The following is a 25,022-nucleotide window of genomic DNA, read 5'->3' on the forward strand; positions in this document are numbered from 1 at the left end:
TGATTTAGGACTTTCCTTTTAAATTATCCTGTGAGTTTAGTATTTTTGTTATTTTCACTTTTTAGAAAGGGTTGGCAAATCAAAAGTTTGATAGAACAAATTTCAGAAAAAGGATTGAGATTTAAAATTATACAGAAGCTCTTTAGATTTTTTTAGAATCCACATATGGTTAATGTCACTTCGAGAAGAAACAGTTTCTTATGGACAGACGTGCTTTTTGTTTACAATAGACCCATTAGTGACAATCGAATTCAATAAGATTTCAAAGGCAAAATAAAGTACGAAGCTGAAGAGCATTATAGATCGAAAATTTCGAAAAGTTTTCAATTCCTGACTTGAAGTTCTCTAACAGTTACTATAACAATAGCATGGCAATACATGGTCCCCTTATGGTAAAAAATCATTGTAATGGAACAAAATTTTAACTTGATCAACTGGTCATGGTGTACACTATAACACATATCAAGCATGCCAAACCACAATATATAAGTCAATTTTGTAAGTCCATGGACAATAACTCTGCAAAAAATCATCAGACCAGAACAAATTTCAAACTTAAACGGTAGTTTTTCATGATGAAACAATACACCAAATATCAAATCAATATCTCCAAGCATGAAGAAAAAATGTGGAGTACGGACTGGCTGGACTAACGGATGGACAGACAGACAGACAGATGGATAGAGTGCAAACCTGATGTCCCCTTAAAATTATTCGGTAGGTGACTATATAAATGACAAAATGATAACATAAGAACCATGTTTGATTCCGTTCGACTGTGTGTATTTAGAGAAGAAAGTTCATGCTGCGCAATCTTTATTTTGTTTTGTAATTTGTAGATTGTTTTCTATTGTTTGTTTTTGCCATGACGTTGCCATTTTGTATTTGAATTATAAGTTCTACTCTTTTTTCTATATTAGAAAAATAAATTCAATTGGTCATTATCAAACTATTGTTAATTTTTTTTATGTTTATCTTAATTCAAAAGTTTACCAATCATTTTAGAAAATGTGATAATTTGCTTTTAATTCTCGTTATCAATAAGTGTCTTATACTCATTGGCACATATAAGTTTTTATAATGATTAAGATTATAACCCAATGTTGACTGCTGTACCCATATCTTTGACATTTCTACCCATTATGTCTGGGTTTTTTCACACATCGTTTTCAATATAATGAAATTTTAACGACTGTCATACAAGTGAGAGGTTTAGCTTGTTATTTAACCTCCATTTCCTACATAAAAAAAGCCCGTACCAAGTCAGGAATATGGCATTTGTTGTCAATTCGTTTTATATGTCTGTGCTTTTGATTTTGCCATTTGATTATGGACTTTCTGTGTTGAAATTTCAACGGAGTTCTTTTTTTCATTTTAAGCCATGGCGTTGTCAGTTTATTTTCGATATATGAGTTTGACTGTCCCTCTGGTGTCTTTTCTTCAAGTTATATATTTTGATTACAACAGAGTATCGTTTTACTAAAACTTTAGATGTAAAAACAAACACCAGTCATGTTTAGTGTAACGAAAAGCTTTTATTTACAAGAAACAATTTGTCAAAATATGGATCAATTGTGCACGCGGTTTGTACAATCAAAATAGAAACAATTCAGCAAGCTTTTATTTACATGGTAAAACTTGTCAAGGTTTGCAATAATAACACGATCTACAACAATAGGGCAAACTAATCAGGTACAGTGAAACACAATGATATCATCTTTATGGTACAATTTGACGGATATATTTAATGATACAATCTACAACATTACTACGATATACATGATTGTTAATCAAAATTACAATCCGATAAACTTCAACAAGTTCTCGAAAGTTAATGAGCTTGCTATAAAAATACAGAATGAAATTGTGCATTAGGAATTTGTCTTTTTTCACAAAGTCACTATGATTGGATCATCATCTAGTCTAAGTGTTATACGGTTCAGTTACTGTATGAAGGGATAAGAAAAAACAATTAATTAACCATTTGCTATGAGTGTTGTGTTGTTCTTAATATAATTGACAAGGTCATTTTTCATGTTTTTACTTTTGTCAATACATGGCTGGATATTTTTGAAAAAAAAAACCACCAAGCCGGTTAGATTTTTTTAAATAGTATTATTTGTACGTAAAATTCCACGAAAACCTGAAAAATTAATTCCACATTTCTGTACATTTCCTACAATTGCAATAATAAATTTAAACCCGTAGTAATACTGTAATGGCTAGATTTGGACAAAAAATTAGAATACATCTTCAGTCGCTTCAATTATAGTATGTAAACGATTCGAACTACACTCGTCATTAAGGATGTACTTAGGTGAGGGTAGGTGAAAATTTAAAACAATCAAGAATTTAAAATTGATACTATAAGTCGGTAGAGCATTCGTTAAGGATAAAAATAAGCTAAAAATATTGATAGGTCGATCATGGTCCTCCTTTATGAGATATTTGAGATTTAAAATTTTGTGAGAAAAGGCTCACTCGGACTTTTACTTTATATTTGCAATAGTATTATTTGGGTCTCAAAACAAAACAAAGAAAATCAAGAATCTTCTAAAATTTTAAAGACCTTTCATGAGCTATTAGGTTTTAAATGAAAAAAAGAAATGGGTGTTACGGGGCAAACTATTTTACCTGTTATTGTATGTAAAAACACCAAGGAGTCCGAACATCTGACACGAATTCCAAAATCTCACTTACGAACGTCCTTAAAGACGCTCAAGTTCAAGCTTTTAAATATAAAAATCTTTCAAAAATGCCATAACACGTCATTTACAGATAAAAAAAAAATTCTAAGATGTAGGTGGCTGCATTCGTGTGCAGTCTCAAACTTTATATCTGTTATGCTTTATCATTAAATACACCATATATTTATAAATTATGACTGAACACAAGTACAAACACTTCCAACAATTTTTAAGGGTCTTACTTTGCGTACTCCGAATCCATTCTGATTTGTCAGTATACAACTCCATTTTATAGTCTTATCATCTTGGTTTAATCCTCATAATTTATATTCATATGAATATTACCAGCCAGAAGACAATAACAGGGGTGATTTCATTTGTTCCCTCAAATTTATACACAGCCAAGCGAAGTGAATGATTTTATATAAAATAAACTTAAAGGTTTTGTAACTAATTTTTCTTCTGAAAAAGTTTTTTAAAGAGTGTTGTAACTTTTCCTTTTCTCTGCTCTTCAACTTCATCCTGTTTGATGTATTTCTTCACTCCAACCGTTTTAATGATTTCCTCCAAACATCTAGCGCCTCTTCCGACATTTACGAGAGCTTGGACCAATACACGTATGGTTGGCCTCACTTTCTCATCTATTCTCCACTGGAATAATATTTCTTTACATTGAGCAACTAAATTCCTCCCATTGTTGTACTGAATGGCGTCTAATGCTGTAATAGGTAATCCTAATTCTATACCCAGTTGGAAGGATAAAACACCAAGTACTTGTGCTAGTTCATCAAGTATTTCATCTGTCGGAATTAAATCCATGTTTTCGTCACTTATATCTGTAAACATCACAACTATTAGACACATACACCTTAATGCTTAATGCTTAACACACAGATAGTTTACTGTTTGTTACTAAAGTATTTTCAATATTTTAACCACAGGTTTTTGGAAATACGTATAAAAATGTATGTGTAAATAAACCGTACCTTGACCTATGTTGGTTTACATTTATGAATTGTGACTTGGATGGAGAGTTGTCTCATTGCCACTCATACCACATCTTCCTATGTCTATCATCTTTGATACAAATAATGACAATTGATTATGTGCCTGACGCGCGTTCCGTCTACAATGACTGATCAGTGACGCTCGAGTAAAAAAATGTTCAAAGGCTTAATGATACATGGGTGCAAGTCATTTTGGGCCATAGGCAAATTGGACCAACTACAATTTAAAGCATCGGTAGTATACCGCTGTTCAAAAGTCACACATCGAATGAGAAAAAACAAATTCGGGTTACAAACTTGAACAACCGAGGAAATCATATCTACTATAAGAGGATAACAATGGAACACCAGAAACACTGGAGTATAACAAAAACAAACGCCAATGCTACATACACAAAACGAACTATTTAATTATAATTGCCTTATTCCTGACATGGTACATGACATTTTAAGAAAAAATGGAGGATTGAACTTGTTTAATGACTAGCCATATCCCGCTTATTAAAGTAACTTGGTTACCCCACACTATTACGTGACAGGAATAAAGCACAAAAAAACCACAAGAAACTCCAGGATATAGAAACACATGACTAAACAATACAATAGTACATTTCTACAAATAGACCACAGAATGACAACACAGACGTAAATTATATAAAGACCACTCAAGTCAACTTGGACCGTATATAAAGACCACTCAAGTCAACTTGTACCGTATATAAAGACCTCTCAAGTCAACATAGACTGCATATAAAGACCACTCAAGTCAACATAGACCGTATATAAAGACCAATCAAGTCAACATGGACTGTAAATAAAGACCACTCAGGTCAACATGGACCGTATATAAAGACCACTCAAGTCAACTTGGACCGTATATAAAGACCACTCAAGTCAATTTGGACCGTATATAAAGACCACTCAAGTCAACATGGACCGTATAATGTATGTGTGTTACATGATATAAGTTTGTGACATGATATAACATCTGTTTGTCACGTGATATAACATCTGTTTAGCACATGATATAAGGTATGTTTGTGCCTTGTATAAGTTTGTCAAATGATATAAGGTATGTGTGTCACATGATATAAGTTTGTCACATGATATGAGGTCTGTTTTTTGACACATGATATAACATCTGTTTGTCACATGTTATAAGTCAAAACTTATATTTAACTGATAAGATTTCACACTCTTTATCGTTAGTTTTAGTTTTGTAGTTGAGGAGGAAGACAGCTATTAGTTAATGCATAATCAATTAGGTAACACATATCTTGTATTGATAACAATTTTAAAAAGAAATCATTATGATACATACCGCATTGAACTTTTCTGATTCGTTTGACCTACAAAATTAGATTAAAATCAAATAGATACTGCAAATTAACTGAATATATTTGATCAGCAATTATTTTCGAATGTGTAAAAAAAACAAACACTCTTGATTCACAAAATGAGTTGTCTAGGATAGCTTATCTTTTTTTGTATATCAAAAGGAATCTGATTTACGAAGATTAATAATACGCAAATCTTTTATCCTCTTGTCTGTCAAGTAAAGTTCAACTTTGTTTTTGTTTGGCTTTATAAATATTTTGATATTAGCGTCACTGATGAGAGTTATGTAGACGAAACGCGCGTCTTGCGTACTAAAAGAGGGACGAAAGATACCAAAGGGACAGTCAAACTCATACATCGAAAATAAACTGACAACGACATGGCTAAAAATGAAAAAAAGACAAACAGACAAACAATTGTACAAATGACACAACATATAAAACTAAAGAATAAACAACACAAAAACCCACCAAAAACTAGGGGTGATCTCAGGTGCTCCGGTAGGGTAAGCAGATCCTGCTCCACATGTGGCACCCGTCGTGTTGCTTATGTGATAACACATCCGTTAAATAGTCTAATTCGGTAGGTCACATTCATTTAAGAAAAAGGGATTGAAGTTACGACGTAATGAACATATCCGATATCATTTGTGAAACGGTTATTCCATAACGGTCAACCAACTCGTGATGGCGTCCCTAAAATTTACGAAGGGATGATTTCAACTTCACCATTGGGAACTCTTGGTTTAATACTTCCTTGTGAGCAGCAACCCTCTATCAAAAAAATCATCATAGGAAATGCAAGCACGGGAATATCGTATTAATTGGGAGATATATACCCCGTCTTTTTTTTATGAAGCAAAGCAATATCAACTATTTCAATTTGTCTTTTAGTTTAGAATGTGGAATACTTGTGTAAAGCGTAGAAAAGTCAAATGTGTTTAAGTATCTACATCTGATTCACGCCACCTCTAAAATAGACAGTTTCACAATAACTTTGAAGCTCGTCTTTGATTGCTGATAAAATAGATGTTAATAATTTAGAAAAAGGTTTCGTGGAGTACTTGGAAGACCCAGCAATATACCGTTGTTTGTAAGGACACTTATATAGTTTAGGTATCCAATACAGTGATGGAAGATCCAGCTCTTCATCTTGGCTTGAAATTCCAAAGGAACATAGAACATACCTATGATTATCCAGGATTTCCTCTTTGTTAAGTGTCGTGAGGGTTTATGCTGAGTTTGAAAGAGAATTGTCAATACCGAATTCGTTTATCAAGCAATTAATGTAATGAGTTTTACACACAAAAGCGATGTTATTTGGGCTTTAAATTATAATCCTGGTACCTTTGATAACTATCAACAGTTTTGGCTGCTAGATACAACTTATTATCACATTAACCTATTTTGTCTGTTTGGGTTGCTCACCCAATCTTCGTGAATAAAACAGAACGATGAACACGGATCACAAAAATTGGAGGTTTATCTAGCAATAAAACATGTTTTTTCTATCATTTTCTGTAAATAATGACTGTGCCAAGTCAGAAATATTACAGTCGTTTTACTTTTTCTGACATAGCTTCTTTACCGGATATAACATATGTGTACATGTAGTTGGTTACATCTCTGTTACTTTACCTGACACAACATATGTGTTGTTAGTTTCATCTCTGTAACTTTACCTGACACAACATATGTGTTGTTAGTTTTATCTCTGTTACTTTACATGACACTACATATGTGTTGTTAGTTGTATCCGTTACTTTACCTGACACAACATATGTGTTGTTAGTTTCATCTTTGTTACTTTACATGGCACAACATATTTATAGTTAGTTTTATCTCTGTTACTTTACCTAACACAGCATATGTGTTGTTTGTTTCATCTCTGTTACTTTACCTAACACAATTTATGTGTAGTTAGTTTCATCTCTGTAACTTTACCTGACATACCATATGTATTGTTAGTTTTATCACTGTTACTTTACCTGAAACAGCTTATGTGTTGTTAGTTTCATCTCTGTTATTTTACCTGACACAACATATGCGTAGTAAGTTTCAACTTTGTTACTTTACCTGACACAACACATGTATAGTTAGTGTCATCTCTGTTACTTTACCTGACACAACATATGTGTTGTTAGTTTCACCTCTGTTACTTTACCTGACAATACATATGTGTAGATAGTTTTATCTCTGCTTCTTTACCTGACACAACATATGCGTACCTATTTTTATCTCTGTTACTTTACCTGACACAACTTATGTGTAGTTAGTTTCATATCTGTTAAAGCTTTTGCTATGTTGCTGAATTTTCCTGAACATTGTTCTCTCCAGTTTACCAGTATCCTATACTTGACAATCTGAATATAATCAGGATTATTCCTTTCAAGTTCATCCCATTCTTGGAAACTCATACCAAGACGTATGGCTAACTCTTTTATGGTGACATCATCACATCGTGATGCAAATCTTTGAAGTTCAACGTCACTTGGTATCTGATTTAAGGCACCTTCTTGTAAACCTATATATGTAAAAATTAATGTTTATACAGTGAATCAAACATCTTAAGGATGGTTGACTATTGTTAAACAAACACGAGTTTGCTTACTCAATTCAGTTAAACATGTAATATTACTTGTATTTTCTAAGAGAAGAGTTCATTTTACATAAAATAAATAATAACAGACTATGTTTTGTACTGCCATTTACAAAAGAAGTTAATGTTCAGCATTTATAAAGTACACAATTCTCTTAGTATTCACTATATTCAGTATTCACTAGTGACATGCGCTAAGACGTATTTGAACTATTGGAATACTCTCAAATTCTAATAAATGATCTAAAATTCCGTCATGCAGCTGTTAGTTTGTATTGGTTTAAATGAGGGTTTGTAGCGGTAGTTTCCAAACTTAAATTGAACAGAAAATGAAGTTTTGAAAGGGGTAATGTATCAAGTTTCGTGCGAATGTGATGAATACCTACCCGCTTTTGTATAAATGGCAGCAAGTCATTAATAGAGACATCATACAGAGTAGAGTATGTATAATGATGATGACCATGACTGCGTCTACGTCGAGGAGTACAGTTGAAAATATTCATGACATTCACCGAGCTACACGAAGGAATATATATAATACCTATACCATCAATTTTGTCATTGCAACCATATGTGTTGCAGTTCCTAACTGTCTAATCCAGTAGTCCTCTTTTGGTCTACGGAGAGACGTTGCAAGATGAGGATTGTTAGAGTTGTGGTATATTCTTTTCGATAATACGAACTGTTATAGAAACGATGGAATGCTCAGACTGATTAAAATGCTGATAAAAAATGTTGTTTGCATTGAGGTTAATTTCTGATTATGACCGCACATACGTTTGTTTAACCTCCATTCCGTTTCACCGAAGTATACCAATCCGCAAAAGTTACACTTTTATCCGGACCTTTACTGGACGACGTCCGTACATGTATCCTGTTTGATCTTCGTAAATTCATGCAATTTTGTTACTGGGTGGATGATGTCTTCGGAAACAAAATGTCCACCAGCAGAGACACCGACCCAGTGGTTATAAAAGAGGGACGAAAGATACCAGAAGGACAGTCAAACTCATAAATCGAAAATAAGCTGACAACGCCGTGTCTTAAAATGAAAAAAGACAAACAGACAAACAATTGTACACACGACACAACATAGAAAACTAATAAATAAGCAACACGAACCCCACCAAAAACTCTGGATGATCTCAGGTGCTTAGCGTGTTGACGCACTGGGTCTCGTTTCTGAGTTAATTGCATTCTCTCAGTTTTTGTTGATCTTGGTCTTGGTTGATTTCCAAATATTTTCACACTACTGACATTTTTATTCGTTCGATTAAAAAAAAAAAATCCTTTCAGGAAGTGAAGATGAAGATACTCTTTATTATACATTACAACCAAGACATGGCCTCGTATGATGAAACTCATGCTATACGGGGGGAAGGGGGTCTGTTTGTCTGTACAGGACAAATATATATATATATATATATTTATATTTTTCTGAAAAGAGACATTACTTATATTGCCTCATCTTATGAGAGTGCTACATGCTTTGATCGTTTCTATGGTTGCCTATTGCAAGGCAACACCTCTGTTTTTATCAAACAAACCACAGTCAAAATCCATGTCCTTTATCTGGGTCAATCAATTGCAGACTCACCTATTTGATATATAATCAATATGTTCTTGTCCTAAATACGCATGAAACATTTGCTACTAAACGCAAACAAACAACAATCAGTAAATCAAACCTATCCTTTTTCTCTGTTCCATACATCTTCGCTAGCCAGGGGGTAATGATCCACTTCCATCCTCTCCACCCTTGGCGGACTGAGATAGAATTTCAAAGACACAGGGTTACTATTTTCATTGGTTGCCTTCGAAATTCGCTGCATGCAACAAAAAACGCCTATAGCATGATCACGTGTAAATGTAGAAAGTGTATGTAAACAATTGCCACGTGCTTATTTTGCAACAAGTCTGTACATCCCTAAACATACAATTGTATCTAGTGACAATTTGAATGTTTTAATCAACTTAAAGAAGTTACTGTGTATGTTTCTTGCACACATACATGAATTTCAACGGATTTTTTCGTTTTCTGCTTTACCAAGTGTGTAGTATCTAGAAGCTACAGTGTTTTTACCTCCAAATTGAAGAGTTCAAGTGCAACCATTGGTCAAGAATAATGTATTCGGAATGGGTGTGACTTTAATCTACCGATTGATGGCAAACATTGTTATCACAAATGTTGTCTTAATCTTCCCAGGGTGGATAGGAGGAAAGTGGATCGTAACCCTTGGCTAGCGAAGATGTTTTCCATATTACAATATTCTGTTTTGAATCTAAATTTTCTAAAAATCATTTTGTAAATTTTGTTCTTTTGTCAGAATAACTTGACAACTTGCCATCATGACAACATGGACAAGAAAATAAAAAAAAACACTCTGAAATACAGAGTAGGTACATATTAAGCATACTTTCAACGCAAAAAACAACATATTATAGACATACACTTTCAAACCTAATTTTGGAAGCATACTATTAATTTTGCTAAACCTTTTCGGAGGGCAAGATATATTCGTTTTTAATTATGCGTATCTTTCATCAATTTACACCAGAAAAATAACCGGCATTTTTTTTCATTTGAAAATTTCAGTGATTTGAAAAAATAACAATAAAAATGAGAATGGAAAGTTTGAATGGGTCAAAGAGACAACAACCCCGACAACAGCAGAAGGTCGCCAATAGGTCTTCAATGCAGCGATAAATTTCCGCACCTGGAGGCGTCCTTCAGCTGGCCCCTAAACAAATATATATACTAGTTCAGTGATAATGAACGTCATACTTAACTCCAAATTTTACACAAGAAACTAAAATTCAAAATTAAACAAGACTAACAAAGGCCAGAGGGACAATCGCAAAAATGCAGCGGGGTTAAACATGCTAAGGAGATCTCAACCATCATAACTCTAGCCAGTATAGGAAAGTAAACGGATATCAATACACACATTAAAAACCAGTTCAAGAGAAGTCCGAGTCTGATGTCAAAAAATGTAACAAAAGAAATAAACAAAATGACAATAATACATTATTAACAACAGACTACTATCAGTTTACTGACATGCCAGCTCCAGACTTCAATTAAGCTGATTGAAAGAATATTTCTTCATCATATGAATGTCAGACATAATCCCTCCCGTTAGGGTTTAGTATCATACCATCCTAACATATATGAGAAGAACACAACCCATGTCATGTCAACAACTGGTTTTTGAATAAAGGTGCTTAGTTCCGATGCAAAGACCCTATAAGTGAATCAATATTAAGCCAAAATATGCAATCTTTCATGACCTGACAACAGTATCGTAGCTATATCCATTCTTAATAAGTCTATTTAAAAGTTTTGTTAGCTTCTGAGGTGAATACTGACATTTTTGTACACAGAAAATTACCATAAAAGATTGGATGTAAAATACCTGAACGTATAAGAAGTCTCCATGTTGAGTTATATTTACGAATGATGTCGTTGTACCTATTATAACATTTAGTAAATTATCTCTTATATCATACATTTTAGTAATAAGCTTTCCGTTAATGATATAGATATCAAGATCGAGGAAAGGGAAATAGTCATTGTTAGTATTAGCTTTATTAAAAGTAAGTTCAAGAGGATACATGTCTTTAGTATGTATACTGAAGTCGTCATTTTTGAGAGCCAATATATCATTAAAATATCTAAAAGTATTATTAATTTTTGTATCAGATAATGTTTCGATTGGTCTTTGCTGAATTTTGTCATAAATTTTAACTCAAAGCAATACAAAAACAGGTCCGTAATAAGTGGTGCACAGTAAGTCCCCATTGGAATTCCGATAACCTGACGATATACAAAATCTCCAAAGCGAACAAAAATGTTATGAAGTAAAAATTCAAGGGCATAATATATAGTATCAAAGCATTTCTAATTGACATAATTCTTTTGTTTTTGCTACTAACAAATGACCTAACAGAGTTTGAACATATATATTCACATTCTGACTTTTTAATAGCCCATTTAATTAGATGTGTGAATTCAAAAAAAAAAGAAAGCAAAATCAAAACTTTCAACAGATTCAAAGTCACCAATATCAGCATATATAAAGTAATTCCTTATTATTATATAAAATCCCTTGCAACATGTGCAAGGTTCGGAATTGATAAATTGCTTTAAAAATTAGTCATTAAAAAAAATGCTTAATTTTAAATTTGATGAGAGATTAGAATTCAAATAGACAGGGTTGCAAAAAAAGAGTTTGTGATGGTAATAGTTCAGAATAAAATTGAGAATGGAAATGGAGAATGTTTCAAAGAGACATTCAAAGAGAACTACATTTATAGATATTTGCATGTGCTAAATGTTGTCCTGATCTAATCATAAACTTAGCCTCATGTTGTCTCATTGACACTTATATCACATCTTCCTATATCTATATAGCTTATATATGTTTTACATTATTGTTTTTTATCTTGAAGTATTTATCTTTATAATATTTCTGACCCACTAGAAAACCTTACCTTTTAGATATTTGAATTATAGAATATGATAGAATATCTTATTTCAAAAATGATTTGAACTGAATAACTATAATGCTCAGTTTGGTAATATTCACTTAATGTTTTTTACCTGGACAGTCCACTTCACATTGTTCTTTTGTCTGAAATAAAATCGTGGTGGTAATAAATTAATCAATAAAAAATCATGGGTTGTATTTTTAAGCATGTGGAAACTTAATGCTTAATGTATTTACAAAATTTAATACAATATCTTAACCCTTAAAACACTTTTGCATATAATTCACGACAAGGCTTCAAAGGATGTAATTTGTAAGGTATTTATAAACATTTTGATCAATATGTTTGATAATGTCGAAAAGGTGTATTTACCCTGCAATGTTAAGTATTCTGGTGTGGCTGTTATGAAGACAAAGTACAAAATACTCAGATTAAAAGATTGCAGACCAATCAAAAAGAAAGAGATGAAAAAGAAATTCAGAGAAGAAATCCCTGTTTAATTTAGTCTTCATACTGTACATACCTGATCTTACATTATATATAAGTTAAATAGGAAATTGATCATATGAGTTTGTTTGATTTAAGCTGTTGTTTTCTTTTTTTATGGAGATTACATAAGCAAACCACAAGTCATCACTCTATGTGTTAATTCAAGATTGTATTATAAAATATCAACTTAATAGTTCTAATTTACCTGATCTTGATTCCAAATATTCCACTTGTCTTTAGTATGTACAATCTGATGTTTATCACAGATCTATATTTACCTGATCTTGATTCAAATATTCCACTTGTCTTTAGTATGTACAATCTTATCATGCTTATGTTTATTACAGATCTATATTTACCAGATCGTGATTCAAAATATTCCACTTGTCTTTAGTATGCACAATCTTATCATGCTTATGTTTATTACAGATCTATATTTTCCTGATCGTGATTCCAAATACTCCACTTGTCTTTAGTATGTACAATCTTATGTTTATTACTGTCTATATTTACCTGATCTTGATACCAAATATTCCACTTGTCTTTAGTATGTACAATCTTATCATGCTTATGTTTATTACAGATCTATATTTTCCTGATCGTGATTCCAAATACTCCACTTGTCTTTAGTATGTACAATCTTATGTTTATTACTGTCTATATTTACCTGATCTTGATACCAAATATTCCACTTGTCTTTAGTATGTACAATCTTATCATGCTTATGTTTATTACAGATCTATATTTACCTGATCGTGATACCAAATATTCCACTTGTCTTTAGTATGTACAATCTTATCATGCTTATGTTTATTACAGATCTATATTTACCTGATCGTGATTCCAAATATTCCACTTGTCTTTAGTATGTACAATCTTATGTTTATAACAGATCTATATTTACCTGATCGTGATACCAAATATTCCACTTGTCTTAAGTATGTACAATCTTATGTTTATTACTGTCTATATTTACCTGATCTTGATACCAAATATTCCACTTGTCTTTAGTATGTACAATCTTATCATGCTTATGTTTATAACAGATCTATATTTACCTGATCGTGATTCCAAATATTCCACTTGTCTTTAGTATGTACAATCTTATGTTTATAACAGATCTATATTTACCTGATCGTGATTCCAAATATTACACTTTGACCACTTGTCTTTAGTATGTACAATCTTATGGCTATCCCAGATCTATATTTACCTGATCTTGATTCCAAATATTCCACTTGTCTTTAGTATGTACAATCCGATGTTTATCACAGATCCATTCATCAGTTGTAAATGCTGCCTCTTCAGGTATATGGCATTCTAACATGGAACATGCATATTCAATGTGGAAGGGTAGTTTTTGGCTGCTGGAGGAGACTGTGGACTTATAGAACTCTGAGATTCTCTCTAGTGTTGTATACATGCATTCCTTGATACCAGTGGCAATATCTGGTACGATCAGTCCATTGGAGGTTTCATGGACTATGTAGAGAATTATCTTGTTACCTTCAACACATACTACAATATCATGTGCTTTATCGAATGATAAACAAACGAATCCTGAAAACAGGAGTTGTTTTCCTTCATACGTCTTTACGGTCCACATACTGAGACCTGCGCTTATGAGACGATTTGGTAAGGCTGGTGGTATTATTGTCCCTTTGAAAACAAATGCTAGACTAATAGATTTTTCTGGTGTGCATTCATGGGTCATGAATCTTGTATCATTTCTCTGAATGAGCATACAGGGAACAAAGAAGTATTCCACTGGTAACCGACTTCCCGTATTAGTATCATATCTACGTTGCTCTGATATAATATCAAGGTGGATGAGGATATCAAATATGAACTCTTTGTAGGGTGATAGTTTCGTGAAGTGCTTTTGTTCCCAAATAAGATAAAGCTCTTTTCTTTGTATTATTCCACTTTCTGACATCCTTTCAAAAGTATTTCGTATGAGACCTTCCTTCGGCCAAAAAGCAATATCTGTTAAGTGAAAAATATAAATTAAGAATTGAAGAGTATTGAAAGTATTGTTCAATAAAGAAACTAGCATATAGCACACAAAAGGTAAACATGAATCGTTTCATGTCACTTTAATTCCTTGGCCTCTAGAAAAAAGCTTTTGAAAAAATGAGACTTATTTGTATATCTTGTATTGCTGATTATGTCAACCTTTTACGTTTCCATCTTTCTTTTTACGTTTGAAACTGAATAGGAAAAAAATGTAAAAAAAAAAAGATTGGTAGCACTCATCATTAAAGGGGAATAACTCCGATAAGAAGTAGCCTGACTATGTTGGTGTGAACAGCCAGTATTTTATTAGTTGATCCCAACCTTTTGCTATTTTAGGACCGGTCAGATTTTCTGTATTCTATTATATTCATTACAACTTGCATTTCACTCCTCTGTTTTCTATTTCATATTGAACAATTGGTAAGGTCATTATACCTATTTTAAACTAGATATCCTTATGATAACTATAAACAGGTTTGGTTAAGTTTTGCTGAGAGGTTTCATAGTTGAACATTATTTTGTAAAACTTAACGGATGACGATTTACAATGAAGACAACAAACAAAATAATATTGAAAAAAGGGGTGAAAATGCCTGTAACAAAAAGGGAATATTGCACATGTTGCAGTCGTTTTCCATTCATTTGAATTTCCATGAAGTTTAGTATTTCTGTTATTTAACATTATATAATTTTATATCGAAGATATGTTTTGTTATATGCAGTTTATACTTATATTTGACTTAAAGAAACTCTTTATTGTTTTCACAGAAAAAAGCAAAAACAATGAAAACAAACAAAATCAAAATTCTCAAATTATGACAAAACTCCTTCTACATGTTCTGTGAGTGTCCATATAATTAGGAAATATGCAGATCTTAAAAGAGGGACGAAAGATACCAAAGGGACAGTCAAACTCATAAATCTAAAACAAACTGACAACGCCATGGCTAACTTATGATCAAGTTTGACCTCGTTATAATTTCCCTAAATTTTATACTTCAAGATGTTGAGACCATTTACAAATTTATTCTATTTTTAGTCATGGCAGCTCAATTGATTTACTGACAGGAAAAACAAATACAACTCCACACACACACTTAAGAAGAGATACCCAAAGACAATTTATTTCAAATTTGGTTGCAACTGTTTGTGTAATTTCAGAGAAGAACATTTGTGTCATCAAGTAGTGACCATTTCCAGGTGAGCTTGTCTTATTTTTTTTCCTTTTTGGTGAATGTGGAAAAATGTGGTAATTTCAAGCCTATCAGTCATCACAAATCTTCCTTTTTACTATTTTAAAGTTCAAACAACGTATCCTCATTATGATTGGACAATTTTTGCGTTTGAGTATGATTATTGTTCTAGAGAGTTTGATGACTGTAAATCTCGAATTTTGATAGTATGGATGGAATGAATTGTTGGGGCGATAAAACAAGACATTTTCTAAAAAACGTCTGGCTGTGTTTGATTACTTTGGCGTCTACAAATGGATACACTTTGCTGTTTGTGATCACCACGGAGTATACATTAAAAGTGGATATTATATCATATAGTACCTGTAACAAATGATCTCATAACTTCCACAAGAAGAAGGGGACTTATGATCACATAGCCTCTCAACTGTGGGGTATCGAAATAGATCATCTTCCCAAGTGAGTGCTGGAAGTGAAGGAAATCACTGAGCTCTTCATTAGACAAGACGGACACCTTGCTGATGGCATTTAATTCTTTAACTTCCAACAATGACAATACTTGTTTCCCCTTTGCTACCAGGTTAGCAATCTCAAGTTCAAGAGGAACAGATGCATTAGGCATTGCCTCTCCCCAACATGGATGTTGAAAGGTAAGATCTGTGATTGCTTTCTTGAGAACATCGATCTCTGGATCTGTGTTGTCTGTGGCGTTCACAAATATTTTGTTGTTGATGACCAGATGTTCTCGTCCTTCGTGGTCTTTGAATAACTTTTCTACTCCGCTATACAACTCTGTACGCCGTGTTTCAATATTCTCCTATAAAGAAATACAGAAGTACATGCAATACTTAAGTTCATGTAAAGGGAATTTACCACTATTCAATTAATCTAAAAAAAGGTCTGAAGAACAATCATTGATGAGGACAGGCAAATTGACAACAAGTTGTTTACTGATTACAACTTAATTAAATCATTCAAGGCTCATAACTCATGAATGCCAAACTTAAACAATATATAATGGAATGATATTATATTGAGATTTAATTATGATAGCACAAAGTGTTCTTGGTTATTGCTTAGGATCTATAAGAAATGCAACTTTCCGATGAATCATGGATTAACACTCACAAAAAGCATAGTAATAATTAGTTTGCTCTCCATTTCTTCACAAGAAACAACATAGCAACTTTTGAAAATCAAGTGGGTTGACTGTTATGGAAACATCCATTTAACAGATGATAGCGGATATGTTACTAGTGTTGTAAAGACAATCCCGTTCCCCTTTTCACGAATATGACCTACCCAATAGGACTTGTAACCGGGTTTGTACTAACTTGAGAATTCCGACGAATGCCACATGTGGAACATGAATTGCTTGCCTTTCTGAAATCACATGAGAACTCCACCAGTTTTGGTGGGGTATGTGTTACTTAATATTCTAGTTTCCCTTATGTTTTGTTTACTTATGTTTGGCTGTTTGTTTGTTTTTCTTTTTTAGACATGACGTTGTCAGTTTATTTCCCAGTTATGAGTTTAAATGTCCCTCTGGTATCTTTCTGTCCTCTTTTAAAAAAAAATTATTTAAAAAGTTATGACACAGAAACAAAAAGCTGTTCCACCTGTTGAACACTTTGACCTATGTTAGTTTTGCTCTTACTGCCTTAGATTTCGAGATGAAAGACACAAACTTCTGAATACGACCCATATAAACTCAATACCCAAAGAAAAATTCAATCAAAGTTTTGTAGTTGTTGTCCAAGTAGTTTTAAGATATTTGGAAAATTAATTTGACTTTTAAAAATAAATTGCAGAACAAAATCTTTCAATGGGAATTCATTTCGAAAAGGTCTAAAGACTATTTTGATCATGTTGACCTATCTTTAGATATATCTTAGCAGAATGTGTATTGTCATTTATACTTTATATCTATCTATTATAATATTTATAAAATAAACCCAAAATTAAAAAAATTAGTAATTTTTTTTTTAAAAATTCAATAGTTACCTTACAATGAGTTGTCGAACTTATCTGAAAATTTTATAACAGATAAACCATGACCAGTTTATCATTTGGTTATAGATAAGCAAAATTGTTTTTGTTCCCTATGTTCTATATTTGAGTAATGGCGGCCAGCTTTGTTGATGGACCAAACTCTTTAGATGAAATTTATAAACTAAATACCCGTAGAAACATTCATTAAAATTTTATGTTTTTGACACAGGAGTGTCAGGGTAAAAGATTTTTTTAAAAGGAATAGACTTTCACGGAAATGTGTTAAGATAACGGACACTAACTCCTTTTAACTAGAGGCTCTCAAGAGACTGTATCGTTCATCTGACTTTTCATCTTGGATGATGGATCAGATATAAAGTATGCTATGTGTGGTTTCATTCCATTCAGTGGTTCCCTAAAAGAAGTCATTTGTATAATGCATACATAGGGTCCTATGTTAAACTATGACCCCCTCTGGCGGTCAGCTTGGATGATGGATCGGCTACAAAGTAACAACACTTGGTCAGCACCATAAGGAACATTTTTGCCATGTTTGGGTTCATTCCATTCCGTAGTTCCATAGAAGAAGTTCAAAATGTAAAAAGTTAACGACGACGGACGATGGACGCTTAGTGATGAGAAAAGCTCACTTGGTCCTTCGGGACAGGTGAGCAAAAAAAAAAGAGTCCAATTGTCTATTTTAAATGATTTGACTTAATTGGAGATCATACTAAGCTGAACATGTTCTTTCTACATATCATATTATTAACGGTAATAAGCAAAATGAATAAATAGCTATCAAAGGTACCAGGATTATAATTTAAATCGCCACACGCGCGTTTCATCTACCTAAGACTCATCGGTGACGCTCAGACGCTTAAATTCCATAAACATAATTTTTTGGACAGTAACCCATGATGGGAATTGATGGGTGGTCCAATTAGTCTAAACATTTCATAATAGATAGTTTTTGACTTATTCATCACTTTAACTCCATTACACTTTTGTAATATAGTTTTTAGATAAAAGCCATAAACTGCATGTTCTACTTTTTAGCCATAGCGGTCATGTTTGTTGATGAATCAAAACTACAGATATTATTTATAAACTATATACTCTAAGAAATATACAGTTAAGGTATGAAGGTATTTTGCTCAGAAGTTTTATAGAAGGAGATTCTTGCAATATAGTTTACGACAATGGCAGACGACGGACACCAGGTGAAGGCATAATCTCACTTGGCCGTTTGTGTCAGGTGACATAAAATTCCTGAATTAGATTATTTTCTTTCTGCTGCTTTGACATTTACATTTGACACTAGGCTTTTGTATTAAATGAAAACTGGTATTCACAATAAATCTAATATTTGGACAGATCATATTTTTTTTTAAACAAACCATTTACCAGAAGTTTGGTTCATTATTTATAGCAGTTTTCCCAAAATTAAGTATGGTCATTTCAAACGAATTTCAAGGGTTTGAGTAATGAAAACTGGTATTCACAATAAATCTAATATTTGGACAGATCATACTTTTTTTTAAACAAACCATTTACCAGAAGTTTGGTTCATTATTTATAGCAGTTTTCCCAAAATTAAGTATGGTCATTTCAAACGAATTTCAAGGGTTTGAGTAATGAAAACTGGTATTCACAATAAATCTAATATTTGGACAGATCATACTTTTTTTTAAACAAACCATTTACCAGAAGTTTGGTTCATTATTTATAGCAGTTTTCCCAAAATTAAGTATGGTCATTTCAAACGAATTTCAAGGGTTTGAGTAATGAAAACTGGTATTCACAATAAATCTAATATTTGGACAGATCATACTTTTTTTTAAACAAACCATTTACCAGAAGTTTGGTTCATTATTTATAGCAGTTTTCCAGTAGATGTTATTGTGTCCTGTTAAATTGTTCCCTTTAAAAAGTTTTGGATTCTCATATATTCTATGTATAATTTTTGGACTAGTTTGAATCTCGGTCTATTTCTGTAATTTATTCTTACATACTTTTGATTTTTTAACCCTGTATGCGTACATTGCCTATGTAAATTTTAAAATTGTTTGTATGCACATTGAACGACAAATTTATGTGACGTATATAATTTTTCTGACGTCGGACATTCAAGTAGATCCATGTGTTCGTGGATAGGTTTTTGTGTCCTGTTAAATTGTTCCTTTTAAAACTTTTGGATTCTCATAAATTCTATGTATAACTTTTGGACTAGTTTGATTTCTGTAATTTATTCTTACATACTTTTGATTTTTTAACCCTGTCTGCGCTCATTGCCTATGTAAAATTTAAAATTGTTTATAATCCAGGTACTTTTGATAACTATTGTATGCACATTGAACGACAAATTTATGTGACGTATATAATTTTTCTGACGTCAGACACTCAAATCAATCCATGTGTTCGTAGATAGTAGATGTTGTTGTGTCCTGTTAAATTGTTATACGATGATGACTGATGTTCCCATATTTTGACTATTTTATTGATTGTGACTGTTTATTTAACGCATCATGTAAATGTAACGGAATTTGATGAGACTGTTATTAAAGTGAGAGGGTTAGCGCTATAGAACCAGGTTTAATCCACCATTTTCTACATTTGAAAATGCCTGTACCAAGTCAGGAATATGACAGTTCTTGTCCATTCGATTTTGATGCGTTTTGTTTTTTGATTTTGCCATGTGATTATGGACTTTCCAAATTGATTTTCCTCTGAGTTCAGTATTTTTGTGATTTTACTTTTTTTTTAACAATTTTATACATTAATATAACTAGATATAGGAAGAAGTGGTATGAAAGCCAATGAGACAACTCGTAATCCAAGTAAAAATTCATAAAAGTAAACCATTATAGGTCAAGGGACGGCCTTCAACAAGGAGCTTTGGCTCACACCAAACAGCAAGCTATAAAACATCCCAAAAATTACTACTGTAAAACCTTTTAAACAGAGAAACTAACGGTATAATCTATATAAAAACGAAAAACATCAAACACTTATAAAACACATAAACAGACGACAACCACTGAACATCATATTCCTGACTTAGAACAGGTGCAACCAATTGCAGCAGGATTAAGTGTTTTAATGGTACCAAATATTCTCCCTTTTTTACCATTTACAATAGTATAGCATATTAATCTATTGCAATAAAAAATCATAATATCTAATAAAATTTGTAGATTTAGCTAACTAAGTCCTTATATTTGTGTAAAGTAACATTCGTTTATAGTGGGAATTTGTTTTAAGGTTAAATCAGCTACAATTAAAAATTGCTCGCCGGTCCCTCTCTGTGATTACAATTTCATAACACTGGTTCAATTGCCAATCAATCTATCATCAAGGGAAGATAACTTATTCGAATTTAGTTCATAGTCTTTTTTCAAAAATGATGAACGGTTCTTTATGTTGGTATGTAATCATTTTAAACGTTTCAAATTTATGAAATTATATTCGTACATCAATGTTTTTAATACACAATTAACAAAAACTGAAATATATTGAATTGATACATTTTGTAATTATTCAAAATTATATCAGAAACGTAAACTTAATTATAAAATAATGAACCTGTTAAGGGGAGAGAATACTCGCATAACTTTTTCGAATTAATAAAATTAATTAACTGCGCAATCGTGCTCCACCTTCGATGATGATTCTAAATTATAAATATAACCAAAAGTTGTTAATCTATAAATAGTGAAGACTAATGAAAGCTAACCCACTGTAAAAATATTTCTTTGCAATTTTTTAAAACTTCCTCAGGAAAATGCTAGAGTCACTTGACATTCAAAGCTCAAAATTAACGTTTTTATACAATATTTGAATCAAGTAGTTAAAGATTATTCGCTTCTCAAAGTGTAAGACGCAATAAAAATCGTATGCTTGCACCATCATACCGAAATACGGATTTAATTAAGTCCTGAACATTTCGACATTTCTTCGTATAAAACCGGTTTACCAAATCACAAGTACGTGTTAAGATCCGACTAAATACCTATTTCCCGATATGGTCAGGTAAAATTGCTATGTAATAGTATAACAACATAGAAAGACACACTATAAAATATCAATTCTGTTTTTGTAGTCTATCGTTTTGTATTTTGTGACCATTTCAACAAAAGATGCCATTATCCAGTACATTCAGTTCGTAACTTATACAGCAAAGATACTGCTACTTCGAAAAAAAAGATAATGGAACTGGATAACAAAAAGCATTAGCAAGTTTTGAAAGGAACTAATTCAATCCCAAACTTTTAACACTGTACCAGATTTAACCATCAAAATGTATCGATGATATTACTTTATGCCAAATAATATTGTCATTAGTGCTTTACTTCAAACTTACCAAATTATTAACTCAAATAAACTGTTCACATTTGGTGACTCATAACTGGCAAATTTATTAACACGACAGCAACGTTGAAACAGTAGAGGCAACACTTATTATAAGTAAATCAATTTGTGCAAAATCCAAATCTAAAATTTATGTATTTTCCGAGTTTCAACTTATAATGTTGGTACCAATTGACCTATTGACCAGTCCCAATAGTTACATAGCATCTAGTTTGATAGACTGATTGTAAACAACTTGCTATTTAGTATTGCCAGGCGTTTTGAGAATGATAGGCATAACTGCATGAACTGGTATAATACATTTGCTGGACGGCTGTCATTTTCTTCATCATCGATCCTGTTGACCTTTTGAGGAACTGCTAGAGAATACAAGTGCCTTTATACTATTTTATATAACTACATTATCTTAAGTATGCCAACATATCAGCTAACATTATTTTCCGTACCTTTGGTACTTTGTCTTTATGAGTTGCAACAAACAAAATCTTTGGAATTCCTGTATATACTGCCTTGCAATAGGTAAGGATACAGTTGACCCAGTGTTGTAAAAATACTAAAAATAAAACATATGAAAACTATATGAACATTTGAATTTCCTGGTCATCTCTAACGGCCACACATATGGTTAGTCAGGCTTAATAGCTGTTTTCAGTTTGTCATATCAAGAATAAGGTTGATTAGTTAGATAAACAATAAAAAGCATCGTCTATTGTTTCAATGTGAATTTGAACTCAGCTTTTAAAAAATCACGTACATGTATAAGGTCATCATCAATGAAAGACTGCATTAAAGAATAAAAACTGATATTTCACTGTGATTCTGATAATGAAGTTTTAAATTAATCGATTCATAAATGAAACTTAACTTTTCACCTCAATTACAAATTTAGTTGTGTCTGTTTCCATTGTAGTGCCTTATTTGCAGGAGGCTGATACCGTAAACAAAAATGAACGCCTATGGAAAATTTAAAAACCCTGTAGGAATAATTAAACACCATGTTTAAAAAACCACCTAGTGAAATTTGATAGCTTCTAGCAATTCATATTCATAATTCCTAAATAATGACTTGAAAGTCATATAAAACTAAAAATGAATGATTCTTCAGTTAAAACAAGACATGCTAGTTGTGTCCAAACGCAGGAATAGCTCCATCTCAAAAAGTTCAAAAATCTGCAATTTCAACAACAGAGTTGGTAACTAGCATGCATGGATAGTATCCAGCTCTCACGACCAATACCAGTTTGATAAAACATTTCCTTGATCAAAGAGTAGTTAAATTTCTAGCTATTAGCAAACAGGAAATGGATGTACTTCAGATCTAACAAGATGTGTTGAAACAACATGAAAATCAGTAGAACTTTAACTCGATCTGTAACACATCATGGTTAACTCACAAACCAAAAATAAGCCTAATATCTAATAAAAAAAGGATGGATAACAGTGATACAATTTATCAAAGTCCAAAGTCCCTAATATCAGCAAAAATTAGAAGAAAAAAATGCTTAAACTTGATCTGTTACTCATCATGGTTAACCCACATACAGAAAATCAGCTCTATATCTGATGACGTTTAAAATTATAAAATAGGTTAAAAATTGACTTTAAAAGACAATTATACTCTTTCGGGAGTCAATTGACAATTTTGGCTATGGTGCTTATTTGTAGATCTTACTTTAATGAAAACTATTGCTATCTATAGTTTATCTTTATTTATAATAATATTCAAGATAATAACAAAAAAACTGCACAATTTTCTTAATATAACTAATTCAGGGGCATCAAACCAACAGCAGCTTGTTTAATTCTTTTGAAATTTCAGGGCAAATTTATCTCAACCTGATGAACATTTTAACTTAAAATCAGATTTACTCTAAATACTTATCTCCAGAGGTATAAGTCAAAAACAACATGTTACCCCTATGTTTTAAAAAGTATTTTAGCCATGGCGGTCATTTTTGTTGGTGTTGAGTCATCGGACACATTTTTCCAATAATGATTGTGGCCAAGTTTAGTTGAGTTTGTCTAAGCAGTTTCAAAGGAAAAGATTTTTGAAAAAGATTAAAAAAAATATACGAAAAATTGATAAAAATTTACCATAAAGTTCAATAATTCCTGAAGGGGTCAATTGACAATTTTGGTCATATTGACTTATTTGTAGATCTTACTTTGATGATCATTATTGTTGTTACAATTAATCTCTATCTGTAATTATATTCAAGATAATATCCAATTGGCAAAAACTGTAAAATTTCATAAAATTACTAATTCAAGGGCAGCAACCCAACAACACTGATTCATCTGAAAATAACAAGGAAGATAGATCTCAACCTGATGAACAGTTTTACCACATTTCAGATTTACTCAAGTGCTTTAATGTCTGAGCTTTAAATCAAAAACTGTATTTTACACCTGTGTTCTAAATTTAGCCATGACAGTCATCTTCGTTTTCGGTTTGGGTCATCGGACACATTTATCAAACTTAATACCTCTATGATACTTTTGTAAAAGTTAAGTCAAGTGATGGGAAAAGCTCACTTGGTCTTGTTGGACAGGTGAGGTGAGCTAACAATGTGCATAATGGATTGACGGAATGGCAGAATGCCAGAATGAAGGATCAGGGAAAATATGTATTGCCCGACAACTTTGTTTGAAATTCTTATGTTTTTTATCATTAATTTTTCACTTGTCCTGTCGGATAACTAACATGATGATTCTACTTGTCCGACTCAAAGTCCACTTGCCTCCAACAATAAAAAATGCATGCAATGTCGAGCCCTGCTGTCTAGAAAAAAGTATGATTCTTATCATAAACCTTGTTATTTACATGTTCTTGCTATGATTTG

At 32.2% G+C, this 25,022-nt stretch overlaps 1 protein-coding gene across 1 annotated transcript in view; it reads right to left on the bottom strand.

Moving 5' to 3' along the window:
- Positions 1–1,573: 1,573 nt before the first annotated feature.
- LOC134699516 (uncharacterized) overlaps positions 1,574–25,022 on the bottom strand; it is a 47,784-nt gene continuing 24,335 nt past the window's right edge. The window contains exons 6-12 of the mRNA XM_063561114.1: positions 22,626–22,732; positions 16,183–16,636; positions 13,824–14,596; positions 12,234–12,264; positions 7,284–7,555; positions 5,016–5,043; positions 1,574–3,523 (exon numbers count right to left, since the gene is read on the bottom strand). Coding sequence (XP_063417184.1) covers positions 3,138–3,523; positions 5,016–5,043; positions 7,284–7,555; positions 12,234–12,264; positions 13,824–14,596; positions 16,183–16,636; positions 22,626–22,732 — 2,051 coding nt within the window. The 3' untranslated portion in view covers positions 1,574–3,137. The remainder of the gene's footprint in view (positions 3,524–5,015; positions 5,044–7,283; positions 7,556–12,233; positions 12,265–13,823; positions 14,597–16,182; positions 16,637–22,625; positions 22,733–25,022) is intronic.

This window comes from Mytilus trossulus, unplaced genomic scaffold (assembly GCF_036588685.1).
Source record: "Mytilus trossulus isolate FHL-02 unplaced genomic scaffold, PNRI_Mtr1.1.1.hap1 h1tg000070l__unscaffolded, whole genome shotgun sequence".
Classification (NCBI taxonomy): domain Eukaryota; kingdom Metazoa; phylum Mollusca; class Bivalvia; order Mytilida; family Mytilidae; genus Mytilus; species Mytilus trossulus.